Below are 26,858 nucleotides of genomic sequence, written 5' to 3' on the forward strand. Positions count from 1 at the left end.
TCTTTATTTTCTCTTCTACTTTTCTTCTTCTTTTTTTTTTCTTTTTTCTTTCTTTTTCCCTTTCCCTTTTCATTTTCTCTTTTCTTTTTTGCTCAATTCTCAGCACCAAAGCCTGCTTTTTCAGCCAACTCTTTCTTCATTGTCTTGCATGGAGCACAAAGCTCCAGGAGCACACACGTGGTGCTTGTGAGTCCTATAGCAAAGAGTGCTCAGTGCAGCCCTGCTGCCCTGGGTTTGGCTGCAGCACAAGAGCCGAAGCACAGGGTGCCGGTGCTAAGGCTGCTGTGCCAGCATCCCGCTCTATGGGCAGGGGTGATGTCAAGGCAAGAATGGAGTCATCAGCTCTGTGGGGAGGGGGGTCTGACCCAGAAACAGGGCTTGGGAAAGCACCAGCAGCAGCTGATGTGAGAAGCTGCCATGTGTGTGGTGGCAGTGGCCAGATCCTGCTGAGCACTGGTGCTGTCTGAGATCCACCGGCAGCCTGGCTCTCACAGGGTGAAACCCATGCCAGCGACTGAGCCATGCCCGTGTGTAGCTGGAAACGCAAGACCGAAGGACGCTTGTTCAGTGAGCTCTTCAGGGAATACCTGGGACCTTGGGTGGAGACTGCTTGCAGGAGGGTGACAAACTGTGTCCTTGCAGAGCTTTGCTGCCAACAGTGTGTGATGGTGGTTATGGCAAGCCCATGGGACAAGGTGTAGGGGTGCCTGCACTTATTTCACCTCCTTACTTCTGCAGAGCTTGCTGTGATATGAATCTGGAAGGACTTTTCATTGGTAGCTCCTTCAGTGTTAAGATGCTCTCTGCTTCAGCTTATCCTCATAGCACGATGAATGCTGGAACATAGAAAAAGGGTGTGTAAAGAATATAGACTTTCCCTATAGATGGTGAAAACAAAGTGGCTGTAAATGATGCAATACCATTTGAATGTGTATTATTGCAGCAGTTCATGCCCACTTTCTGGAAGTGAATGACAAAGTAATTTATCTGGGATCAAAAGTGCGCCTAAAAGCCAACCAAACCGATCACAAAGAGCAGGAATGGCTCGTTCAGACACGGTGCTCATTGGCTTTGTGAGTTAAAAACCTGCTGTCTAAAACCGCAGGTGCAAAGCTGCCTCCTGTCCGACTGCTGTGATGCAACTCAGAGAAAGGTAAAGCTGAAGACTGAAGGAGGCTGGAGGGCGGTCAGGAAGCAGGCGAGTGCTTGGGTTGAAATAGCGACTGAAGGAAGGAGAATTCAGAGTCAGAAGCGAAATCTGCAGGTGCAGCCTTTGCACTCTCTGGTTGTGTCAGGTTGTAGGTCTGGAAATAACCTTGAGGAAGAAGAATCGTGGGGGAATGGCGGTGAGTCACCAGTGCAGTGATGGTGAGAGGGACAGGGCTAATCATTGAGTGCTTAAAGAGGACATGAGTATATCTGAAATGCCGCTGTGGTCAGTCAGGAGCAGGGTTGTTTCTCCAATGCATTTCCTCCGTAAGATTCTCTGGAGTTCTTTGCTTAGCTCTTAGGCAGAAGCTCTTCCCTGTGAGGGTGCTGAGGCGCTGGCACAGGGTGCCCAGAGAAGCTGTGGCTGCCCCATCCCTGGCAGTGCTCAAGGCCAGGTTGGACACAGGGGCTTGGAGCAAGCTGCTCCAGTGGAAGGGGTCCCTGCCCGTGGCAGGGGTTGGAACTGGGCGAGCTTTAAGGCCCCTTCCAACACAAACCAGGCTGGGATTTTGCCACCTTGTCCAGTCCAGCTGAGGCAGAGCTGCAATGGGGTTTGCATCCTGCTCTTTCCAGGGTAAGCCACAATCTTTTGCCTTCAGTTGGTCTTCAACATAATTCCATTGCCTTTTGTCAGCAAGACAACCATTAAAAACCCCGAAGCTGTTTACTCTGCAAGCTTGAAGACCTCAGAGGTTCACAGGCTGCTCTCAGACTGGTATCTCACACCCTGTTCAAGGGTGACTCCTTCCAGCCTGCTCTTTCTGTGTGATCCCTACGAGCATCTGTTGGTTTCTCATTCTGGTTTTGGTGATGAGGTTCCAGAAAGGAGAACAGTTTCTAGATCTGATTGTACCAGGGCCCACACAGGCAAATCTGTGCAGCATTGAATGAGAGGTCTCTGGACACACCATGAGCACTGCATTGATCTTACTGTGGTTGCATGCTGTTGCAATGTCATAGTCTGTGGTTTAATCGCGATGCTGCCAACCCTCTATCATCAGCCACTATCCCTATGGACAAGATGCTCTCTGGCTCTTCGGTGCTGAGCTTTCAACAGCTGATAACCAGGGTACTCAGGAAGAGCCTTCTGAATAGCAGGACCACCACGGGCAGCTGAGGACAGGGACTTCTGGAGCAGATGGAGCCAGCAACACCAACACTTGGCACGTCAGCCCTCTGCGGTCACCAACCCGGCATACAGCACCAACACCAAGGCCTTTGTAACACTTGAGAAGCTGAAAGAAGGTACCATTAATTCAGTGTTGAATATGGAATAAACAAAACCAAATCACAGATGTTACTTGGAATTGTGATCAGCTGGGTATAACTTGGACTTGCAATAGAATCGTGCAATCCCAGCCTAGTTTGGGTTGGAAGGGACCTTAAAGCTCCTCCAGCTCCAACCCCTGCCACGGGCAGGGACCCCTTCCACTGGAGCAGCTTGCTCCAAGCCCCTGTGTCCAACCTGGCCTTGAGCACTGTCAGGGATGGGGCAGCCACAGCTTCTCTGGGCACCCTGTGCCAGCGCCTCAGCACCCTCACAGGGAAGAGCTTCTGCCTAAGAGCTCAGCTCAGTCTCCCCTCGGGCAGGTTCAAGCCATTCCCCTTGGCCTGTCCCTACAGGCCCTTGTCCCAAGCCCCTCTCCAGCTTTCCTGCAGCCCCTTTATGCACTGGAGCTGCTCTCAGGTCTCCCCTTCAGGAGCCTTCTCTTCTCCAGAGCAGAGCTGCTCCAGCCCTCGCAGCATCTTCATTGTTCGATGCAATTTGCTGCACAGAACAATGACTCACATCAGCACCGTGGAAGAGGTGGAACCACTGCACATGTGGTTGATGGGACAGGAATTCTCAGTTTGCTGAATGTCAAACCACAGCCCAGGCTCACACAGTTGTGCCAGGAACAGCCTGGCCTGGTCATTCCTGCTGCCATTCTTGCAGCCATGCAGTCACTTCAGCTGCTTTAGTGGATTTTAGCTGCTCAGATGCTGTGTTCCTTGCAGCATGGAGTGGAGTTTTGGTCCATAGGTCTGCAGTGGTATTGAAGGTACTGCTAAAGCAATAGAATAGGTAGTAACTCGCTGCAGTAATTTACTGCGTGTTTGTACATCTTCAGTATTCAGACAGTCTGTGCACTGGCTCCATTAGTGTTTGCATCTGCTGTGCACATTGTGGTTGTGCATCACACAGGTGATGTGTGAGACACAGCACCACCCTGCATCCATTAAGAGGTTAAGAACTGTGGTTCTTCCTAATATTCTTGTGGCAAGAATCATTCCTTTTTGTTAAGGAAAGTCTTGGCTGGTTTGGTAAGCAGCAGTCCTGAAATCTCCTTTAATAGATCACTTCCACAGTTTGTCTTCTGTTCATTGTGTTCAATGCTTTGATTGTCCATCTGAATCCTGCTCCCAGTGCTTTACAAGTGGTATTTCCATCGCTGTGGCTCTGTGCAGCTGACATTCAGTGAAGCCAGCCGAGACACAAACCACAGCCTCACTTCTCACATCCTCTTCTATGAGATGTGAGTTTGGTTTCAGTCCCCACCGTTGTGCTCAGCTCCTGTACCCCATGAGTAATCCCTCCTAAAGAATTAATCCTCCTGAAGGCGAAGGGATGTGAGAGGCTGCACCAAATAGCATCATTTATATTGAATATTCCTGCTTCTGTTCCGTGGCCATTTCTTCTGCTGTCGCTTTTCCATCGCTGCATTTTCAAGCGGCTCTTGCTGATCCAAGCATTTATCTGCAGCTTTGCCTATAAGTGTTGGGCACAACCTGGGCTTTGATCTTGTGTCGATGCCTTCAGAACCCCCCTGGGTTCTGCTGCTGTTACTTCAGCTGTGTGAGATGTTGAAGCTTTTACTCCCGGTTTAGGCTCTGCAGTGTATTTATCTGCCAGTAAATCCTGTCCCCCATTTACTGCAGCCAAACGCTGCAGACCTTTCAGCATGGAGCAGTCGGGAGATGATGCAGAACAGAAATGAGCAGCACAAGATGACTCAGAAGATGCTTCTGTTTTCTTCCTATTCTTGCACTGTTATCAAATGCCGCACGGTGCTTTAGATCCCGAGGCTTTGCTGCAGGTAGTAATTGTTACTGTCCTGACTCTGTGGTAGAGAAACAGAGGCAAAATGGCTTGGTGAAGGTCACGCAGCCAGTTGGTGACTGAGCTGAGCCTAAAACCCATCTCTCCTGTGCTTCACACACTGAACCAGAGTGAGTGCTGTGTCCCATCTCTCCTGTGCTTCACACACTGAACCAGAGTGAGTGCTGTGTTCCATCTCTCCTGTGCTTCACACACTGAACCAGAGTGAGTGCTGTGTCCCATCTCTCCTGTGCTTCACACACTGAACCAGAGTGAGTGCTGTGTCCCATCTCTCCTGTGCTTCACACACTGAACCAGAGTGAGTGCTGTGTCCTCCTGCAGGAAGCAAGGTAATGGTGGCAGAGCAGCAGCAGAAGTGATCTGAAATTGTAGCTATTGATGCACACTTCTGCATATTGATTGCATGTGATTGTAGCTATCGATGGATATCGAGGCCTGCGAGCAAGCTGCTCTAGTGGAAGGTATCTCTGCCCATGGCAGGGGGTTGGAGCTGGATGAGCTTCAGGGTCCCTTCCAACACAAACCATTCTGGGATTCCATGATTCCATGCATTTAATGCCTAAATTACTCTGCATGAAGTTTATTTGTTGTTTCTTTATTATGCATTTAATGTAACTGATTTTCAAGCATGCTGTTTGAAGAAGGGTGATGAACAAGTGCCAAAGGGAGTGTCTCTGGCTGATCTGCACCAGCGCTGTTGGTAACTCCTAGTGCTGAGCTCAGGGCTTGTGCCCCAACAAGTTCACAAGCTCACACTTGATACACCCTTTACTGGTGTGATGGGATGGAGATAAGAGCAGGCAGTGGATGGCTCTGCTGTTCTGAGCCTGCTGAAGCTCTGAAGGGACTACACCCAACCTCTTATTCATTTGTTCTCTCCTTCCATTTATATAAAAGGTCCATCTACAGCTTCAACAGCAGCTGCTTGCTCTGTGTTACTCATTCAGCACAGAAAGAAAATGTCCTGTCATAAAATAATGCCATGCAGATAACACAGATGACTTTGCAATCTCGTGCAGGTTGAGTGAGGGTTGCATCAGAGATCAACACTTGTTGGTGCTCTCTGTGGGTAGAGACATTACTCAGCATATACTTCCTTTATGTGCCTCCAACGTGCACAACCCCACATTGCAATGAAGCTGAACAGCACACAAAATTCATTGCAAATTGATACATAATCTGTGGAAATCACCTAGCACAAGATACGGCCACCAACAAGATAACCAAACCTAGGAACAGGTTCAGAGAATATCCACATCAAGACTAAGTATGTAATATCTGAGGGAGGGAGTAAACCCTGAGGTGTTAAAATGGATGCACTGAGAGCAATATCTTGATTTGACTCAAAGCACCAGGCCATCCCTATATCCAAGGGTTGCCCTCTGTGAGGATCTCGGTGTTGGACTTGCTTGCCAATAGTTCAATCGCTGTCACTCAGGATGCTGGTTTTGCCCCCCTAAATACTGCACTTGGTGGAAAGAAGACACAAGAGGGATACAAAATGCTTTCCAAGGGCAAAGAAGGTGAAGACAAACAGCAGAGCAAGCAAATACATCTGACAAGTAAGAACCTGGAAGTGAAGACATGAAAGGATATTGGATTGTTACCAAAATTCCTGCTGTCTATTTACTCACCAGTGTATTCATTGCCAGAGGTGAGCAGCACAGGTATCATAGAATCATAGGGTGGTTCAGGTTAGAGGGGACCTTAAGGACCATTAAGTTCCAACCACCCTGTCAGATCGTTTAGCCCATTGCCAAATGGTTCAAAAGATGCAACCAGATACAAGCACTGTCCAGATGGCTTAGAATGGAGGGAGAGGGGGAGATGTATTGTATGTGAGAATGTGCAAGGGCCTGTAGGGACAGGCCAAGGGGAATGGCTTGAACCTGCCCGAGGGGAGACTGAGCTGAGCTCTTAGGCAGAAGCTCTTCCCTGTGAGGGTGCTGAGGCGCTGGCACAGGGTGCCCAGAGAAGCTGTGGCTGCCCCATCCCTGGCAGTGCTCAAGGCCAGGTTGGACACAGGGCTTGGAGCAAGCTGCTCCAGTGCCCAGAGGAGCATTGTCACCCGCAGGGTTTGGTAGTTGAGATGACGGAGGCAGCGCGAGCCTCAGGATGTGGACACAGAAAAAACACCTTCCCCAGCTCACGTCTGAGCTGCCGCCAGCCCGCGGCTCTTCTCGTACGGTTTCCTTCCTGCACAGGCAGCACTCACTAATTTTAGACTCGGTTACATGCCAAAGTCACATCTCTGGCTTGGAAACGGTTTGCTGCTTCTAAAGAGGTCTTGCCAGGTAGCTACTACCCTGTAAATGTGAGCATCAGATCTCTTGGGTTGTTGGGAGGAAACAAGGGCAGCGCTCAGCAATGCTGGTTGGAAGGTATCCAGGGGTGGACAACACAATAAATCCATTTGGGCCACAGCAGTTAGAGAAACACATAGAGTGCCTAACAAAAATTGAAGGGAAGATTCTAATATCCAGATATAGCAGTTCCACTGCAAAAAAGTGATTTCATAATAATAAAGTGGGCAACTCTAGATAGGTTATAGATATATCGGTTAAGGAGACCCCTGTATTTCATTTTCTGGGTGTCAGAAGATCCAAATCCATGTGCCTAATGCTATTCCACTGCATCACGTCATGCTTTACACAGCAAGGTTGAGGTGCTGACAAGCTGCTGTGCGATGATAAATCCCTGGCCCATAGTGGAGAATCTGTCCAGTGACTAATTCCAAGGGACTTTAAATCAGCCTGGCAGATGATGGAGGCTTGTTCTTACCTGATGTGTTCTTTATTACTTAATGGGAGGGAAAATGAAATTGAGTTAAGAAAAGATTTCATGTTCTTGGTACCCGTGTGTGCTGTATGATATATAAATCCTCCTTGGTGTAGTGTCGCTTCTTTAGGAGTGATCCCAAGATATTCCATACGTTTCCATCATGATGTCTAAGGGATGGTTTTATCCATCTTAGCTGCAATCAGCTCCAGGGATGAAATGCTCCAAATATTCCAACCCAAACCTATTCTGTGATTTAACAAGAGAAAGATTTTGAATAGTAATGGAAGCATTTTGCACCCTGCAGCAATCACCTGGTTCATATTTCAGTTCTCATGGGAATGCAGGTTTTATGGGGTTTATGCTTGTGACAAAATGATGTAAGTTTACGATTGTGATATTCTGGCCAAAACATTCCAGCAGCCACAAGAATTTCAGATTTGGAGGTTTTGGCCCATCCCTGGCAGTGTTCAAGGCCAGGTTGGACACAGGGGCTTGGAGCAAGCTGCTCCAGTGGAAGGGGTCCCTGCCTGTGGCAGGGGTTGGAGCCGGAGGAGCTTTAAGGTCCCTTCCAACCCAAACCATTCTATGACTGCTGTTTGCAGTCTCCGAGGCTGACTTGTGCCATGGTCATCGCTTTGGGGGGTTTTAAACAGAGCTGCACCACCTCTCAAAGTAATCTTCCGATGTTCTGTGGAAAGCAGGTCTTTATATCCACCGGCTGCCCGTTCATGGCTCGCAGGCAGGAGAGCAGCTCATCGGGGACCAGCATTTGCTCTTGAACCTCACTGGCTGCAGTGTGTCCCCACTGGTTGTCCAGGAGGGAGCCACATCCCGCCTGGGTTGAGCTGAACGTGTGGCTTTGCCCACTCTGGCTGTTGTTCAAGACGAGGTTGATCTTCTCCAGCAGGCAGACGTGGTGTCCCCCTTCCTCCATATCCCACATGTGGGGAAAGGAGCTCGTGTAGTCTCTGAAGAAGAGGTTTGTCTCCGGTTCTGGGAGGGATGCTGGGGGCTCTGTTTGGTAAATATTGGCTGCTACGTATCCCAGCGCGTTCCCATCGGACACCTGAGGTTTGTAGTCACTGATGTGCTCAAAGGGCATGGTGGTAGCTGGCACCGTGCTCTCCTTGAGCTCCCCGTCCTTGGGGATCTCTCTGCTGGGATTCCTTCTGGTGACTATGTTCTTGTACACCTCGTGTGCTGGCACCTCCTCTACTTCCATAACTGCGGGGTCACTGGTGTCCACAAACGGCTCATGGAGGCTGTTACTCAGGAAAGCACTGTTTTCCTGCAAGGAAAAGGATTGGGGTAGTAACAAACTGGCAGATATTACCAATGGGACAGCTATCATTTGAGCATCCCGAGGAAGAAATGGGGCAATGACTTGGTGTCTGCATCCCATCTTCCTTCCAACCTCTGTCATCCAATCCCCCCTGTGAATGAGACGGCAGTGAGGTGGATGAGAGAAGACAGGGAGCAGCTGTGCCTGTCTCTATGCTTCTGCATGCCCTTCAAGGCAGCTTGCATCCACTGTGGTCAATATACTATATGCAATAAAGAGTACATTGAGGCAAGGTTTAAAGGCCTCAGCTAAGCTGGGCTCCCATGCACTTTGCAGATGCCTGAGTAAGAGATTCCTCATCAGTTTCTGGTCCCTTAGAGCTCAGTTCTTTTCCTACCCTTGTTTCTCACAGCTCTAGAGCAAGCTTTAACCTAAGGGGAGACAAGCGAAGCAAAGCTGGGGGCTCACGGTGCAGTTACCTGGAGCAACTTCACCATGTTGCTGTTTTCCATGTGGGGGATGTCTTCCAACAGCCATTTTGGCAGGATTGACACAGCCAGGGCATGAATTCTGTACCAAAAGGAACAGATAAACCCCAAGGTGTTAGTCCGTGCTATTAGTCACTTATTCTTCATGCAGGATGAAATGTCCCTCAGCAGGAGGGGCACACAAAGGGCATCCATCCTTTAAGGATGGCCTGGAAGCTCCATTGGACTCTAGCTCTTCATCTTTCAACCTTTTACCCCCCTAGATTTGACTCGTGGTGGTGCAAGCCTGGAAGCTAAATGACTGCAGGTAAATGCTTGATGTAAAACTCTCTGCATGTGGAAATGTTATTCTGAGGGGTGATGGGAGGAGGACGGAGCATTGAACCAGAGGAGACGCATGCCTGGGGCTGATGAGAGCAAACACACAGCACTGGTGAAAGCTGATTTTCCTGCAGCCAAAGCTGCACCAGAAATGAAAACCATTGGCAAGAGACTTGAATTTTGCTGCTGTTTGCATGTCTTGCTGCTGGGAAACAGCCCCTGTTGCTGCTGGAATGCCCGTGTTTCACAATGACAGCGAGAGCAGAAGAATGAGGCTGGGTTCAGGAACCGAAAGAGGCAGCTCTTCAACACCCTCCACCCCCAGCTCTCCTCTCCCCTCTTTCATGTTTGGTTGGGAAGGTCTGACCAGCACCATGTGCCATTGAGGTCTCCCATTCCCATGGGTCTGTGTCAGGGACAGCAGCGCCCGGACTCCTGGACATCCCCATTCCAGTTAAAGGGCAAACCGGGATAGATGAGCACTGGTTTGTGAGGGTGCCTAGGGAGCAGCAGTTACAAAACAGTGTTAAGATCCTCTCAGTTGAGTTTTCCAGGTGCTCCAGTCTTCAATCTCTGCCTTCAGCATACCAAGACTGGGATATACTTTTATGCCAGGATAAAACTTACCAATGGAGATTATGGTTTTCCTCTTTTCCTAGCCCTGCCCTCATGTCTCTATAATAATATCACACATCCCTCAGGCCGGCCTTTACAGAGGAATGACTTTTACTCTGTGTTGGTCCCTGCCTCACTACAGAGCACATAGATGTCTTCATACAGCAATCTGGCCAATGGGTGGACTTGCCCTCAGAAAGAGCAGGCTGCAGTGAAAAGGACTGGTTTCTGTAGGCAGCTTTCAAACACTCTGTAACAAAAGCATGAGTTGGAGATAAGGAACAGAAACCGGAGGTGAAAGTCATACCTTTTTCTGGCTGATTTTTTAAATACCAGAATTAAGAAAACAACCGATAATAGGAGCACGCTGATGCCCAGGCCCAGGAAAAGTCCAATGTCATCATCTGAAACAGGATAAAGAGGAAACAGGTCACCCCATTGCCCCATTGCCATGATGTCTGGTGATGTAAAGGGCAGATCTTTGCTAAGACAGCCTCCAGCATTTCACTTGCCCCTTCGCTCCTCTGTTAAGGAAGCAAAGGCAGAACTGTGACTAGAGCATCCCTGTGCCCAGGGCAGGAGGTCACTCAACTGATGCTAAGTGTGGTCACTGTGTTTAACCATTTCCTACCCAGCCTGACCTTCCAGAAACATGGAAGTGAATTCTTCGGCTTTCATTGCTTTTGCTTTTGGTTTAAGTAATGCAGCAGATCATAACGGAACCTTCAGCAGGAGAAGTGCACACCAGAGCATAACCAAAGTTGGAGAAGTGGATGGGAAATGCTTAAATGAGTCTCTGGTTCAAAGTGCAAGATTGAAACAGCCTGTTGCTGTTGTGCTACGTAACATTATCTTGTATTTCCTTGTTCTCTTATCTCCTACTTGTACCTTACAATGTAGTGTAAGTCTCATTAGGAAGCGAAACTGAAGGCACGCACTATGTGGGTGCAATCCATCCCTGAGAGCACTGCATGTGTCTCATGTCCCCAGCAAGTAAAAAGCTGCTTTGGTGGCCCTGAGCTCTCCAAAGCACAAGGGAGCTTTTGCTTCCCCATCACCAGGTGCTGCAGGTGAAGCTCAGGCTGCAATTTCCACTTCTGGTCAAGGAGAAAGGTCCGGCTTACCCAGCCTGAGCTACTGTGCTCTTACCATGGGAGAGCTCGCTGTAGGTGCTGCTGTAGGTGCTCTCCAGGAGCTGGTCTTCTGGAGGGGCTTAGGGAGAGAAAGAAAATGCCCATAACTTCATCTATGGGATGACAGAGAAGCTGTGGATTGCTTTGGTTTTGTTAAATCTTATTTAGAAAAATTAATAATGAGAAAAATAAAGACCCCTGAAGTCATTAATAACTCCAGCTCTGGCTGTGGAATCTCCTATTTCTCATGGATCCAGTTAAACAAGATGCTGATGAATACATAACACCAACTATAAAACATCTTCCATGCACATCGCTCCCCTCAGGACCTGAAACAAGAATCCCATCTTCCTGAGGAACTGTACATCATTGTTCACGAGCACCTACAGATGCTTTCCCAAAGTGCCTGAATACCATGGGATTGAATCTGCTGACAGTATCTGGTTGTGTGATGGGCTGTGCAGTGAGGGAGGATCTGCAGCTAAAGAGCAAGAAGTGTCTTTTTGCTAAAACAAGCTTTCTTCATGGCTAAATTCAGCAATTCCCTTGGGATCTGAGGCGCTGGCACAGGGTGCCCAGAGGAGCTGTGGCTGCCCCATCCCTGGCAGTGCTCAAGGCCAGGTTGGACACAGGGGCTTGGAGCAAGCTGCTCCAGTGGAAGGGGTCCCTGCTTGTGGCAGGGGTTGGAGCTGGAGGAGCTTTAAGGTCCCTTCAACCCAAACCATGCTGGGATTCCATGATCTCTTCTCCTTAGCAAACACCAACACAGACCCAAGGCCAAATGCAATTTTTTCCTCTCTAAGGGAAAGAAAAATCCCAGGAAAGGTGTTGCCTCTGATTCTGTGCATCTGAAGCGCATGCATCTCCTAGCGGAGCTCCGGAGTTCAGTATTTCACTCCCCTAAGCAGTGTCTCCATTTCAAGCCCACTCAGCTGCAGTTGCTGCAGATGCTTCAAAACATCTCTCAGATGTATGGGATTGTGGAAGGAAAGTGAAGGAATATGTGTTCTGCAGCCTGGGAATTCTGCAGTTCTGTGTCACCGGCACATTGAACGTGTATAAATGAGCAACAATAAGATTACAGGAATGCCTTCCTGGTGATTGACAGGCTCATCTGAATAGGATGAAGAACGAGTTTCAGCCTGTGGGGTCAAGCTGGAGGACTTCACTGTGCGTGCTTTGAAGGCAAACCTGGCCACAGACACGAGCTTCCCTGATGCTGCTTATTGGTACTTCCCCACCTGAACCCCCAAGCTTTGTTAAAGGAGTCTGCGCTAAGGATGAAGTCTCTATTTTATTAAGCATTTAACACATACCTAAGCCATTGCTAGTGCTAAGGCTAGAGCATCCTGCTCCTGACACCCTGCTCTTCCCCATTCTCTGGGCAGAGACCTAATAGGCAACACCTAATAGCCAGGGCTAACAGCCATGAGCAGCCTGGGATGAACTGGTCAGGAATATTTGCTCCTATTTTGGGTGAAAAATGGAACACGTGCCCTTCTCAAAGCCACGAGGGGTGCTCACCACAAACACGGAGCTGGTTTGGCACAGGGAAAGCACCTGAGCAGCTTCAAAGAGCCCATCTAAAACAGCACCGCAGCAGGGATGGGGAACGGATGACCTCCTCAGGTGCTACCGGTTCCTGCAGCTATTGCCGGCTCTGTCAGGGGATGCAGGATGCTAACAGGGCTGAATGGTCCTGACCTGCCTCACCTGGGACCTCTACCCACGCCCCTGCCCGGGGCTCTATTTAAGCTCATCCCTGGGTCCCCACTCCCTTCCGAGGCTGTGCTGGAAGAGCTCTGGAGAGCTAAACCTGGGTCTGACTTCATGGCTTCCTTATCTCTAGGGACCTGCCCCACCACCACTGAGCACTGCAGCACCCATAAAGGTTTCGCCTGTGCTGTGGCATCCATGGAGCAGGTACAGTGGTGCTGGGAGGTGTCCTCAGTGCTCAGATGTTGAGCTGTGCATGGGTTATCCTGGGTGAGGACCAGCAGCAGGATGGAACAGCTCAGGGACCTGGTGTGCCCAGCTCTTAAGGATACCCAAAGCCAACCCATGCAGTGCTGGAGGTGATGGCAGTCCTCTCTTTCCTTTGTGAACTGGTCCATGCTCTTCTCTAAAGGAGTTTCCAGAATGGAAGGCCACCTTCTTCCCACTCCAGGTAAGGAATAGTAACCTGCAGCTTGGCCATTTGGTCTCTATAAAAGTTGTTTTGTGTATTTTGATTAATCTGTAATGCTTCATTGTCATTGTGTAAAGCAGCAACCTCATCTTCCCTATCACAGAAAGGGAGAATGGTGTACCTTGTGAAATGAGCGTGGTTCTCCTGTGTTAGGTCTGTGCACAGGAGCAAAGATCAGCTGGAGAAGGCTTTCATGCAAATGCATTGATAAAAAAGCCTGTTTCTGTGTCCTGCAGCCAAGAGGCTCCCACCCAGAGTCCTTTCCTCTGGTCAATGGGAGGGATTTACATGTTGCTTCTAAAACCTAAGTAATCCCACAAAGCTGGCAGACTGTGGCAGCATCAGGAATGAAGCAGCAGGCTGAGCTCTGCAGCCCCATTGCAGCAAGCAGCAGCTTCTCCACCCAGCCAGGCTTACCTTGGCTGGAGCTGGGTTTGCTGGCTCCATCAGGGTAGACTGCGTATACTGACACATTGATGTGACCTCCTGCCTCTGCTGCAAAGAAGCAAGATTTACCTTTAGAATGTGGTTGTGAGCTGCTGTGGAAGCTCTAGGCTTGCCCAAGGGCTTGTTATTGCATGGTGAAAGCAGATGGAGGTGTGGGAGGATGCGCATCTCTGAGTCTTCCCTCTCCTGGGAATAGCCATTGCGCGAGTTGTCGCCCAGAACACACGTGGAAGAGCAAAAGCTTCATCATGTAACTGGCTAGGAAGGACCCCAAAACCCAATCAACATCAGGATTAATGTGGGATGCAGGAATGAAGTGGGATGGGTCCTGAGATGCTTGTGCTGTTGGGCTCAGGCTGTGTTGGTAAGGACCTGCATGCTTGTCCCTCTGGGCATGGTGGGGAGGAGAGGTGCTAAAGCAAGTCTTAGTGCATCTCTGCATCCTTTAACTAGGTGCATCTCCTGTGCTTGGAGAGGCCTCCTCAGGTCTGGTGTGCCATCCCTGCCTGCCAGCTCATTTGTCACTTCATTCTCTGTCCCTGTAACCTTCATCTGGAGGTCCAAATCCTCCTGACTGTCCTCATGTCTCCTATTGCTTCATTCCCCCTTGATCCCTAAGGGCTCTTCATGGTCCCACTCTCCAAAACCAGTGGGCAGGGGCTCAACTGCAAATGAAGCTCTGCCTTTAACGTAGTTTGGCTTTATAACACCCTGATGAACTGCACCAAACAGCACCAAGACTCTTGGGATGCCTTACCTTGGATGTGTGTGTGTGTTGCCTGGTATGGGACTTTCTTCCAAAAGTACTGCTCCTTCAGGCTGTATGGGGTGCTGGAAACCCATTCCACAATGAACCACAGAGGGGACCTCCTGCTGTGGCTGGGGGGCTGCCAGGCCACCGAGACCTTGCTCTGGTTCTCAGGCTTGACCTCCACAGCCACTGGTGCTGGGAACTCTGTGGAGAGAGACGGAAAAGGGTCTGCATCCCAACCTCATCTTGGAAGAGCAGGAGAACAGAAGGGTCAGCTAAGCACAGGCAAAATGAGTCTTTCAGGGTGGTGTTTAAAGGCTGAAGAGGGAGCCTCTAACACTTTGTGATTGTTCTGCCCAAGACAGCTTCCAGCCATCACACGGCTCACAAGTCCTTCTCTGTTCACAAACAGGTCCAGTGGGTGCCTTCCCAAGCTGGTTCCCTCACCGTTTGTGTTGGGAAGTTCTCTTCCACACGCTCCATGAACCTCCCAACCTGTTTCCTCTCTGCTGTATTGCATTTCCAACAGACGTCTGGTAAGTTAGAATCATAGAATCATAGAATCATAGAATAGTTAGGGTTGGAAAAGACCTTAAGATCATCCAGTTCCAACCCCCTGCCATGGGCAGGGACACCTCGCTCCAAACCATATTATCCAAGGCCTCATCCCACCTGGCCTTGAACACTGCCAGGGATGGAGCATTCACAACCTCCCTGGGCAACCCATTCCAGTGCCTCACCACCCTCACAGGAAAGAATTTCCTCCTTAGATCCAATCTAAGTTGAAGTCCCCCATGAGAATAAGAAGTAGTGATTGTGCTTATAGACTGTTTCATCTGCCTCTTCACCCAAATTGGGTGGTCTAGAACAGACTCCCACCATGATATCTACTCTGCTGTCCTTCCCCCTTGATTTGTACCCATAAACACCCAATCCTGTTGACACCAGCATTAAGCTCTAGACAATCAAAACATTCCTTTACCCCACTGCCTCTTCTTTTGCCTGTCCCTTCTGAAGAGTTCACAGCCATCCACTGCAGCACTCCAGTTGTGCCGGCCATCCCACCATGTTTCCATGATGAAAACTATGTCATTGTTGGCTTCCAGCTCCCCCTTTTCTTGTTTGTTACCCAGGCTGTGTCCATCAGGGTAGATCATGGAACGGTTTGGGTTAAAGGGACCTTAAAGCTCACCTAGTTCCAACCCCTGCCATGGGCAGGGACCCCTTCCACTAGAGCAGCTTGCTCAAGACCCATCCAACCTAGCCTTCAGTGGGGCTGTTGGTCCCACCATGCTTTTGGAGTGAGAAGCCCTACTTCCTACATGACTGTTCTTAGACCCTTTCATGTTTTCCAACACATCAGGAGCCCTTGCATCTTTGCTGGCGTATGCATCTCCATCCTCTGCCTCCACTGAGATGGCAGACTGAAGGACCTGCTGGCCACTGTCCCCCCAACATCAGTGTGCTGCCCCTGGCTTACCTCTAGTGAGACTGGTTTTATCCCTTTCCCCCTTCAAATCTAGCTTAAAGCTCTTTAAATAAGCCCTGTTAGCTCTTGTTTAGTATGTAAATGTGTGCTCACATATAGGTAGCACAAAAACACACCTTCAGCTTTGTCGTGCCTCTTCTGAAATGCTTTACTTGTCATTTCTTACAGGAAGGGTCTATGATTCTGATAAGTACGAGAGATTTGAGTGGATTTTCCACCTTCTTTCTCTCTGGTCTCTTTTTAGTAACGGATTTGTCCTCAGTTTGAATGGGGCTTTCCCCCCCGTTGCTCATTAAGAGTCAGTTTTCACAAATAAGCAAGTGATGGCTGTGGGAAAAACCACAGCCTGTGGTGCAGGGAAGTGGCCTGGGAGGGTTGGTTTTGTCCCCTGCCTTTGTGCTTGCAAGGACCCAGCTCACAGCAGGGGCTGCGTCCCTGGCAGAGGAGCTGTTTTGCACCATGGCACAGCACATCCCTGCCAGGCAACACAGGCAGGATTAACTCATGCTTAAGCTTCTTGCTGCAAAGGCCAAGGGCTGAGGTACGCGACCATGGAGCATCTCCATCTGCGGGGAATGCTGGCCTTGCCTGCAGGATGCTGTGTTCCCTCAGCAGAGCAGGCAGAGCTCTGCTGGGCCTTTTCCTTTTGCTTTCATAGAACCCCAGCCTGGTTTGTGTTGAAGGGACCTTAAAGCTCCTCCAGCTCCAACCCCTGCCACGGGCAGGGACCCCTTCCACTGGAGCAGCTTGCTCCAAGCCCCTGTGTCCAACCTGGCCTTGAGCACTGCCAGGGATGGGGCAGCCACAGCTTCTCTGGGCACCCTGTGCCAGCGCCTCAGCACCCTCACAGGGAAGAGCTTCTGCCTAAGAGCTCAGCTCAGTCTCCCCTCGGGCAGGTTCAAGCCATTCCCCTTGGCCTGTCCCTACAGCCCCTGCTGAAGAGGGCAGCTCCCAAGCCATGCACGCAGAAGCTGCCCTCCCATGCAGACTAAAGCCATCTCATGAAGGCTGCAGTCGGTGTGAGTTGGTTCCTACCTTCCTGGCTGTTGCTGCCCTGGGTGAGGGTGATGCTGGCGGGGCTGGAAGCCCCCTTGGAGTTGTGCGCGGTGACCCGGAGGGTGCGGGCTCCCGGGGGCACCAGGACGCTGCAGCCCATGCTGGAGGTGTTGCAGAGCAGCACCGTTCCCACGGGGGTCTCAGCGGTCACGGAGTAGCCCAGGATCCTCCCGCGGGCATCCTGGGGTGCAAGGGGCTGTGAAAGGTGAGACAGAGCATCCATGGGGATGGGTGCGGGGTCCAGCACTGAGACACCCCCTTGGCTGGGCAACATGGATGGGTTATGCAAGGATGGAGAGATTTTGCCCCAAAGGACATGTTGGGGTCCCCTGTTCTCCTCATCTCTTTGGTCCCAGGGCTCTTTAGGAAGGGCATTGCCTTCTGCTGCCTCTTGGCGGGTGCTCTCCTAAGGGGAGGAGCAAAGCACTCGAAAACCGCGCTGTAGCTGCCAAACCCAGAGCTTACCTTGACCAAGACCGTCACCTCGTGGCTGCCGTTCGGGAACGCCCGGCCCAGGCGCCGCCAGACCTCGGGAGCTGCAGCGGGGGCTGCAGGAGGAAGGGTGGGATGAGCAGCCCCGAGTGGAGTCAGCCGGGGCTCCCACCCATCCGTGCCGTGGGGCTCCCATCCACGCACAGCCCCTGCAGAAAGCCCCACTTGGCTGGTGCCTCCACGCAGGGCTGGATCCCATGTGGATGGTGATGGTGAGGGAGCCCAGCAGCAGGGATGCGGGTTGGGAGCCCAGCAGCAGGGATGCGGGTTGGGAGCCCAGCAGCAGCAGCAGGGATGTGGGTTGGGAGCCCAGCAGCAGCAGGGATGCAGGTTGGGAGCCCAGCAGCAGCAGGGATGCAGGTTGGGAGCCCAGCAGCAGCAGGGATGCAGGTTGGGAGCCCAGCAGCAGCAGCAGGGATGCGGGTTGGGAGCCCAGCAGCAGCAGGGATGCAGGTTGGGAGCCCAGCAGCAGCAGCAGGGATGCGGGTTGGGAGCCCAGCAGCAGCAGGGATGCAGGTTGGGAGCCCAGCAGCAGCAGGGATGCGGGTTGGGAGCCCAGCAGCAGCAGGGATGCGGGTTGGGAGCCCAGCAGCAGCAGGGATGTGGGTTGGGAGCCCAGCAGCAGTCCCATTCCTGCACAGCTCTGCCACTGTGGGGAGGAAGTGACCCAGACTACAAAGAGCAGTGAGTGATGCTTGTCTCCAGCTTCCTCACTGTAACCAGGATGTGGGGGCATCGCTCACTGGGTGTCTCTGTTGCTGCAGGCTGAGGTATCTGGGTGTCTAAGCTCATCCTGGTGTTAGTACCGAGGATGCAATGGTGGAGGTTGACCCAAGACAACGGGTGTCTGTGGCTGGTGGGACACCTTGGATGATGTGGATTTTCCATCTAGGGCAAGAGGTGTTCCCTGCTGCTGGGGAGCAAGAAAGCTGCCAAAGATGGATAAGCAGATCCCATCCCTCTTTCTGTATGGAAAACCCTGTGCTTGCAAAGCCAGTCTGGTTTCTCTTCTGCTCCTACCGTACTGCAGCAGCCTCAGGAATCTGCCTCAATCACCACGACCTGCAGCATGCCACAGGGCCGGGAGTGCTTGCAGGGCATGAGATGAGCTGCCAGCTTGTGACAGTGCTCATCCCTCAGCTGCAGTGTGGGGATGGTGATGTGGTGGCAGTCCTGGACCACAGCATCATAGAATAACAGAATAGTTAGGGTTGGAGAGAACTTTAAGATCATCCAGTTCCAACCCCCTGCCATGGGCAGGGACACCTCGCTCTAAACCATATCACCCAGGGGTCCATCCAGCCTGGCCTTGAACACTGCCAGGGATGGAGCATTCACAACCTCCCTGCGCAACCCATTCCAGTGCCTCACCACCCTTACAGGAAAGAATTTCTTCCTTCTATCCAATCTAAACCAGCAGTGTCTCCAGGGATGCGCCGGCTCCCATCCCATGGCCAGGCTCCCACAGAGCATCCCAAGGCGCTGCCGGCTGCTTGGATAACGCAGAGCTGAGGCTGAGCTTACCTGCCTCGGGGGTGGTGTAGGGGAAGGGGGAGCTCCAGGCGCTCCAGGGGCTGTCGGCAGCGCTGAGCCGGCACCGGACCTGGAACACGTACTGGGTGTCACTGCGCAGGCTGTGCTGTGAGCGGGCCCCGGGCGGGGCCGGGCTGTCCCACACCTCCACCTGCAAGGGAAGCGGGGGGCCCATGGCTGCCGGTGCCGCAGCGAGCGGGTGCGTTTCCAATGAGCCCAGCTGCTCCCATGGGTGCCCCAGCAGGCCCAGCACCGGTGCGAGCCCTAGCGGGCGGCTGTGCCCATGGCGGGTTGGGGTCGCAGGCTCTCACATGCCACGCAGCGCTGCCCGCGGCTTTGTGCCGCTCCTCACAGCGCACGCCCTCCAGCAGCGTCCGCCTCTTCCAGTGGATGGTGGTGATGGGAGCTGGGCTCTCTGTTGTCTCCGCACCGGTGACCAGGGGCAGAGTGGGGATCACTGCGAGGAAAGAAGAGAAAGCACGGGCTGGGGGGCTGGCATCCCTCATGCGAGCTGCAGTGCTCATGCTCAGGGACCCATGGAATGGTTGGTGTTGGAAGGGAGCTTAAAGCTCGTACACTTCCAACCTTCCCTTGGTGCCCCTAAAGTGACATCCAGGGGCAGTGTCTGTGGCCATGCAGAGCCCCAGCACACAGAGCAGCTCAGGATGGAGGGACAGAGGGATGGGATGGACATACCGAGCTCCTGCAGGTTGAGGGGCTGAGGGGCTGAGCGGGCAGCACCCAGCACGTTGCTGGCCTGCACCCATGCTGAGTAGTGGTTCCCACCATGCAGTGTGCTCAGTGGTACCAGTGAGCCCGCAGGGAAGACCTTCTCCTCCTCTTCATCATCCTCCTCCTCCTTAGCATCCTCTGTCACTGCTGTCCCCACTCTGGGAAGAAGACAGCATAGTCAGAACCCATTCAGCATCATGCACCCATTGGAAAAGCAGCTACAGCTCTCTATAGGTTGTAGCTTGTGATAGGGGCACAGTCATCTCCAAAGCCAGTGTTTGTCATTCTTAAAGTGAACTAGAAAGTGACGCCCTCAGTTCTTGACGTGTCTGTGGAGCATCTGTGTTGGAAGCATCACTGTTGGAAGAGCACATTCTCAGCCCTCTCTGCACAGTTCAGTCTGAGCCCCAGCAGACTGAGGCAGGTGGTTAATCACTTCCCTTCACAAAGCCTCTGTGTGATGGGATTTAGTGCATTCGCTTCAACGACTGAGTCAGGCTGGCTTTGAAAGCCTGCCAGTCTTGTGTCACCGGGGCTTCGGTGGCAGAGAGCATCCCCGGCTGGGTAGGAAGGGCTGCGGCACAGAGCGCGGCTGCTTCGGGTTCAATCCTTGCACCCGGCTGCAGTTTCAGTCTGGGGGTTTGGGAGGTGCAAGGTGCATGCACGGCTGCACCCTCTGCACTCCCTGCAGCTCAGGTGCATTGCTGTGGTGTGCTCTGACGATGCAGCGCTCACAGCACTGAGCACAGAGCTCACCCTGCAGAATGAAACCCCCGGGTTAACATGTGGTTTGCAAGCAGGGGACCAGGAGCTTTAGGAAGTGTAAGTGGGGCACGGGTGCCAGCAGCAGAGCAGCCCTGGTGTCACCCATGTCTGTGGGTGATCGCAGCGCCATGTGCCGGCTCTGCCGGTTACCGCACTCCCTCCTGGTCCTGTCTGCACCCCATGGGCTCCCTCCCGGCTCCATCCCGGTGCTTCCATCCCAAGGGAGTTACCTGCGCAGGTGCAGGGTGTACTGGGTGGGCAGGTGGGTTGTCTGCCCTGTATCCCATGTGCATGCCATGTGCTCCGAGCACTCCTGGATGGCGCAGGTCAGGTTGCTGGGGGGGTCCGGAGGGTCTGGGGAGGCAAAGTCAGGCAAAGAGTGTGGAAAGCCCTGACTGGTGCTGCAGATTCCTCGGCGCTGGCACCTTCACAAGGGCCTGCAGAGCTGTGACCAGCTCTGGGGCAGCAGCACAGGAGGGACGTGGAGCTGTTGGAGCGAGTGCAGAGGAGGCCATGGAGATGCTGCGAGGGCTGGAGCAGCTCTGCTCTGGAGCCAGGCTGAGAGAGCTGGGCTGGGGCAGCCTGGAGAAGAGAAGGCTCCTGAAGGGGAGACCTGAGAGCAGCTCCAGTGCCTAAAGGGGCTGCAGGAAAGCTGGAGAGGGGCTTGGGACAAGGGCCTGTAGGGACAGGCCAAGGGGAATGGCTTGAACCTGCCCGAGGGGAGACTGAGCTGAGCTCTTAGGCAGAAGCTCTTCCCTGTGAGGGTGCTGAGGCGCTGGCACAGGGTGCCCAGAGAAGCTGTGGCTGCCCCATCCCTGGCAGTGCTCAAGGCCAGGTTGGACACAGGGGCTTGGAGCAAGCTGCTCCAGTGGAAGGGGTCCCTGCCCCTGGCAGGGGTTGGAACTGGAGGAGCTTTAGGGTCCCTTCCAACCCAAACCATGGACCCCTGTGGCCAGGGGGTACTCACAGCCGGCCAGGACGGTGGTGCCGCACACGAGCTGGTACATGTTGGTGTTGGGGCAGCGGGCGAAGCAGGTCACGCTCCCAAAGTGCATCCGGAACTCCTGCAGCCGGAGCCGGACGCTGCTGCTGTTGAGGGGGGCCAGGGTCCCCTCAGCGTGGCTGTAGTTGAAGAAGATGCGGAACTTGGCCCAGGGGCAGCCGAGGGTGGAGATGCAGTTGATGGAGATGTTGGTGCCCATCCGCACCACCGGCGCGGGCTCGATCCACACGTGTCCCGAGCACCTGATGTTGGCAACCCCTGCACCAGCATCCGCTGAGTCAGGGCAGCTCCGGCTGGGAGCAGGGGATGCTCCTGGGCTGCTCTGCTGGGATGCAGGCAGCAGCCGGGCAGGACCCGCAGTGGGGTCTGTCCCTTTGCTCCCCCCGGGATGGGGATAAACCCCTTTGCCTTCAGCACAACCCAGCACCTCCTGACTCCTCCCCTCTGCTCACCAACCCCTCCTTTCACCAGCGCTGGTTCTGCTCTAACGTTCAAGTGACTGCAGGGAAATAACCTGTTGTCTCGAGATCTCTGATCCCCTGAGATTAGGGCAGCAGCCCCTGCGCTGCTCCTCGCTATCAGATGAGAGCTCTGCACCGTATCCGGCTCCTTTTGCCTTCCTGGAACCAGGGTGCTCTGGCTCTATCTCTGCAAAGGCAGGACCAGGTTGCAGCTGATGTGACCCCACTCCAAGGATGTGAGTGGGAAGAAAAGGGTGCAATGGGAGCTCCCTGCAATGCTAACAAAGCATTCCCCCAAACCCATAGCTGTAGCCCCATCCTTTTCCTTCTCCCACTCCCATTCCCTGTAGGTGCATGGTGTTTGATCAGTGGTCGCTGGGGGTGATGCCCCTTACCTGCACACAGGCAGCAGAGCAGGATGTGCAGTGCCAAAGCCTTGCTGGACCCCGCCATGGCCTGGGCTGTGGTCACTGCCCACACGTGGCATAGTCTGGAGGGAGGAAAGGTGGGAGCTGTCACACCAGGAACACCGCAGCCCCGTGCAGCCGCTCCTGCCCTCACACTGGGATGCGCAGGGACCATCCCGGAGGTGGGAATGGGGATGAGTGGCGAGGGTTTCCCTGGGGCTCCGGGGTCAGGCAAGGCTGTGCTCTCAGTGGGAGTGAGGGGGAATGAGGAATTGAGTAACCCAGGGTGTGCCCGGGGAGCAGCCCCGAGGCCACGCTCCCCATCCCCAGCGCTATTCCTCTTAGTTCTCCTGCCTGTGGAATTCCCCCGGTCCTTCACTTCTGATCACACAGGAGCACATTCCTGCAGCCTCCGGTAATCCTGGGCAGGGAGAAAGATGCAGGGAAGCATCCTAGAATCAACCAGCTTGGAAAAGCCCTTCAAGCTCACCCAGTCCAACCATTCCCAGCCCTGCCAAGGCCACCACTAACCCATGGCACTGAGGCCTCGTCTCCACGGGGTGTGAACCCTTGCAGGGCCGGTGCCTGCAGCCCTGCCCTGGGCAGCCTGTTCCAATGCCTGAGCACCCTCTGGGGCAGGAATTGTTCCTCAGCTCCATCTAAACCTGCCCTGGTGCAGCTTGAGGCCGGTTCCTCTGGTCCCATCCCTTGTTCCTTGGAGCAGAGCCCAGCCCCTCCTGGCTCCATCCTCCTGTCAGGCAGTTGGAGGCAGCCATCAGGTCCCCCCTGAGCCTTTTCTTCTCCATCTGAACCCCCCTGGTCCCTCAGCCCTTCCCCATCACACTTACACAGGTGTCTGATGGTGGGAGCCAGGCTCCTGTCAGTGGAGCCCAGGGACAGGACAGGAGGCAAAGGGCTCACACTGAAGATGTGGATTTCCCCATTTCCCCAGTTAAACACAAGGAAAGGCACTTTAAGGGTAACCACCCAAGGGGCCGGCTGCCCTGAGGGCTTTCCCTGCAGTCTGCACCCCTGGAGATGCTCAGGCCTCAGCAGACATGGTGTTGTGGAGCAGCAGCTTTCCCCATTCCCACAGCATCCTTCCCACCCCTTTGCTATGGCAGCTCCTGCCCCAGCCGAGCCGTGCCTGTTTCCAGAGCCCCATGCAAGGAATTCCGCTCTTTCCCAAGGAGCCACACTCCCATCCCACATCCCACCTGAGGTTTTCTCTGCTCCCTTCACCTCCCTCCCCAGCCTCTTTGGGTTCACCCAACAAGGTGAAACCCCCTCAAAGGGGAAGCCCAGCCCCATGGGGCTCAGGGTACAGGTTATGGGGCTCAATGGCTTTGGAGCAGCCATGGCACAGCCCAGTGGGGTGCAAGGACACAGCTCCTGGGGCTGAAACCAGAGCCAAGCCTTTTGTAGTGCTTCCATAGTTCTCTTTTTAAGCCAGCAATAACTAAAACCATAGAAGCAGATTGGTTTGGGTCGGAAAGGACCCGAAGCTCATCCAGCTCCAGCCCTCTGGGTTGGATGGCAGGGATGCCTCACACTAGAGATGGAGACTAGAAATGACTAGAGCTATAGCCCAGCACTGGAGACACACACCAGCAACAGCCCCCTGCCCCATCTGGGGTTGCAAACAGCGAGTTTCCCCTTGAGGAATGCACTGAGCCATGGTCACACCAGCGGCAACGGCTTCCAGATGCTCTTGGTCAACCCACACCAGGCTCCTAAGGCCAGCGAGGGCTGCTGTGTTTCTCTGCTCTCTGAGCTGACCCCATTTGGTTCAAGGGCTGTTGAAGTGTTCATGAATGAGTCAAATTTCAAGCGCTTTCCTATTACCTGACCCACTAAAAGAGCTTGAAGGGCCTCCCAGTTGCCTGCAAACGTGCAAGTTAGAACAAACGGGGGGGGGAAAGCATCAACCCCAACCTTGTGCTGTATGAAAAGAGCTGGAAATCCATCAAACCTGCCCCAGTGCCAGCCCTGGGATGGGATTGCAGCTCTGCCCCCCGGGATGGCTCACACGTGGGGCTGTGTTCCAGTTGATGGGCACGTGCAAGCTCCGGAGCCAGGTGGAATGAGACCATTCCCCTTGTTGGAGCAGTGACAGGCTGGTCTCGTCTCTGGGAAAGGCTCCTTGTACACCGGTGCTGAAGGAACGCAAGCTGCACAAGGAAAGAGCTGTCCCTGGTGCATCCCAACCCATGTGCAGCCCCCGCTTGGCAGCAGCACACAGAAACAGCAGCAGACACACACGGAGTGGGGCTTCGGGGCTCTGAATCCAGGTGGGAGCAGGCTGGAAGCTGGGAAGAGCAGGGAGGGAGGGGGGGTTCTTACCTTGCTGGCGCTCAGGATGCGCTGCCGGGCCCCTCTGCCTGGGGCTGGGGCTGCCGAGCGCTGCGAGGAGCATCAGCGAGTGCGAGCCTGACCTAGATAGAGAAGCTGAGAGTTTCCAGTGTGAGTCAGTCCATGGGGAAACCCAGCATCCCCTAGAGAGGAGCCCCAGGGGGAAGGGCTTCCTTTGCTCCTTCGGTGTGCAGAGGATCTGGAGCCAGCCCGGCAAAGTGAAGCCCATCCCAAGTGGGTTTAGGATGGAGCCAAGGAGCACAAGGTGGCAGGAGCTCAGTGAAGGGGTTCTGGGGAGCCCCACAGGTAAAGGAACGTGTTTCTGCTAATCCCAGGAGCACACAGTGAAAACCTCCTTAAGGGGGGAGGTTGTTGTCACCCCCTCTGCTTGTGCTGGTCCTCAGGGGATGCTGATGGACCACAGAGCCCCTGCTCCCAAACCAGCCCCACTGCAGAGCCTGTGGCTTCCTCTTTCGTGTCGGTTGAAGAGTTAACCTCAGTAACAGTGTTAACCTCATTAGAGTGCTGCAACCACAGGAAATACCACACTGCTCACCCGCCTCTGCCCTCAGAGGAGGAAACACTGGGGAGCTTCATTCCCCCCTCTCCCAGCAAGGCAGAACCCCCCCCTCTGCCACAGACCGGAGCTGCTCTGGGTCTGGAATGATCCATGGGGGTCTCATGCTGTGGAAGCAAAGGGTGGGTGAAAGCAAGAGCATCCATCTGCTGCCAGCATGGCATTGGAGCCTCACCGTACCCTGGAACCATAATGTGGAGTTATAGGAACACACATAACCCTGCTGTGCATGGAGTTGTACACACCCCAAGCAAGATGGGGATGGGGGGGGTGGGTGGGAATTCTTTGTGTTCTGGGTGTGTTTGATGCCTGTTGCAAGGAAAGGATTTGTATGGACCTCTCAAAACCAGTTCGGGAGGCAGAGGGGTTGGGCTTTGCTGTGGCTCGGGGGTGTTGGCATGGAGGGGACTGAGCCAAGGAGAGCCCCAGGGGAATCCCAGCCCCTCTTCAGGGCTGCTGGGGCTGGGGAGGAAACCCTTTGGGGCACACATCTGGAGCCAGGGCAGCACATCTGGGCCTGGAACAGCACGTGCAAGCCATGCACATCATCGGGATCCGGGGCGGCACTGCGGGGATGCACATCTGGAGCTGGGGCGGTGCCAAGGGTGAGCACATCTGCCTCAGACAGCACGCTTGGAGCCAGGGGGATCTGGGTGCAGGCATCTGGAGCCAGGGCGGCACATCTGGAGCTGGCAAGACCCATGTAGTGCTGGCACAGCACATCTGGGTGTGCTGCTGCGTGCCTCCAGCCATGGAGCATTGCAGCTGCTCCCCATAACCCATCCAGCCTCAGCCCTTCCCCAGCAGGGTGTCACAACCCCCCATGCTGCTGGTTCTGTGTCCCAGCCCATCACCGCTCTATCTGGTGCTGGTTAAACTCATGTCTCCTCATCGCTTCCTGAGCGGCCACAGGGAGCTGCGGCTCCGAGCCCCGATGCAGCCAGGCCTTGGGCAGGAGGGGAGCAGCAGGAATGCTCCTGCGGGGCCCTTTCCCATGGCTTTCTCTTTCCCATCCTCAGAAATTCTGGCTTTCCAAACCCCATCGTGCACCTGGCTCCCCTTGGGGCACTCGGTGATGCTCTGCTCAGATCCTCTTCATAGCCTGGAGCCAGGCTGAGAGAGCTGGGCTGGGGCAGCCTGGAGAAGAGAAGGCTCCTGAAGGGGAGACCTGAGAGCAGCTCCAGTGCCTAAAGGGGCTGCAGGAAAGCTGGAGAGGGGCTTGGGACAAGGGCCTGTAGGGCCAGGCCAAGGGGAATGGCTTGAACCTGCCCGAGGGGAGACTGAGCTGAGCTCTTAGGCAGAAGCTCTTCCCTGTGAGGGTGCTGAGGCGCTGGCACAGGGATTCATGGCTCTGCATCCAAAGATGGGAATGCTTCATCAGCATTTCACTGCCATGGAGTGTCCCTCTGGAGGCTGGCACGGCTCAACACGGCACAGCACAGCAGGGCAGGCTTCTCCCAGCACCCCCGGGAGGGTGCCTTCACTGCTCAATGCCTGTTTCCATCGGGATCCAGGATGTTCCCAGCCTGTTTCCAGCTTTCCATGTGCTGGGGTGCACCCAAGCAGCAGAGAACACGGGCAGGGGAATGGAGCGGCTGCACAGCGCCTCTGCAGCCGATTGCATCTCAGACACTTCCTCACTGCCGGCACAGACCTGCCTGCTCCTGGCCCCGCAC

General features: G+C 53.9%; 1 protein-coding gene across 1 annotated transcript; it reads right to left on the minus strand.

Moving 5' to 3' along the window:
• Positions 1 to 6,201: 6,201 nt before the first annotated feature.
• On the minus strand, positions 6,202 to 24,748 carry IL23R (interleukin 23 receptor). Its single transcript, XM_061364870.1, has 15 exons — positions 24,597 to 24,748; positions 22,242 to 22,336; positions 21,350 to 21,643; positions 20,613 to 20,736; positions 19,582 to 19,775; positions 19,197 to 19,342; positions 18,877 to 19,036; positions 17,326 to 17,408; positions 16,840 to 17,056; positions 14,322 to 14,519; positions 13,535 to 13,612; positions 10,946 to 11,008; positions 10,104 to 10,200; positions 8,852 to 8,942; positions 6,202 to 8,378 (listed from the first exon to the last, which is right to left on the minus strand). The coding sequence occupies exons 2-15, from the start codon at positions 22,297 to 22,299 to the stop codon at positions 7,758 to 7,760; spliced, it is 2,424 nt and encodes an 807-aa protein (XP_061220854.1). The 5' UTR covers positions 22,300 to 22,336; positions 24,597 to 24,748; the 3' UTR covers positions 6,202 to 7,757.
• Between the last annotated feature and the right edge of the window lie 2,110 nt (positions 24,749 to 26,858).

Source organism: Neopsephotus bourkii, unplaced genomic scaffold (genome assembly GCF_033783945.1).
Source record: "Neopsephotus bourkii isolate Nb327-2 ecotype Australia unplaced genomic scaffold, CSIRO-AGI_Nbou_v1 NB_1250, whole genome shotgun sequence".
Taxonomy (NCBI): Eukaryota; Metazoa; Chordata; class Aves; order Psittaciformes; family Psittacidae; genus Neopsephotus; species Neopsephotus bourkii.

Coding starts and splice junctions, on each gene's coding strand:
- IL23R (XM_061364870.1), bottom strand. CDS start 22,299: ATGGCGGGGTCCAGCAAGGCTTTGGCACTGCACATCCTGCTCTGCTGC. Junction 19,037..19,196: donor CGGGCAGCGCTGCGTGGCAT/GTGAGAGCCTGC, acceptor CTTCCCTTGCAG/GTGGAGGTGTGGGACAGCCC. Junction 8,943..10,103: donor AAAAAATCAGCCAGAAAAAG/GTATGACTTTCA, acceptor CTTTTGGTACAG/AATTCATGCCCTGGCTGTGT.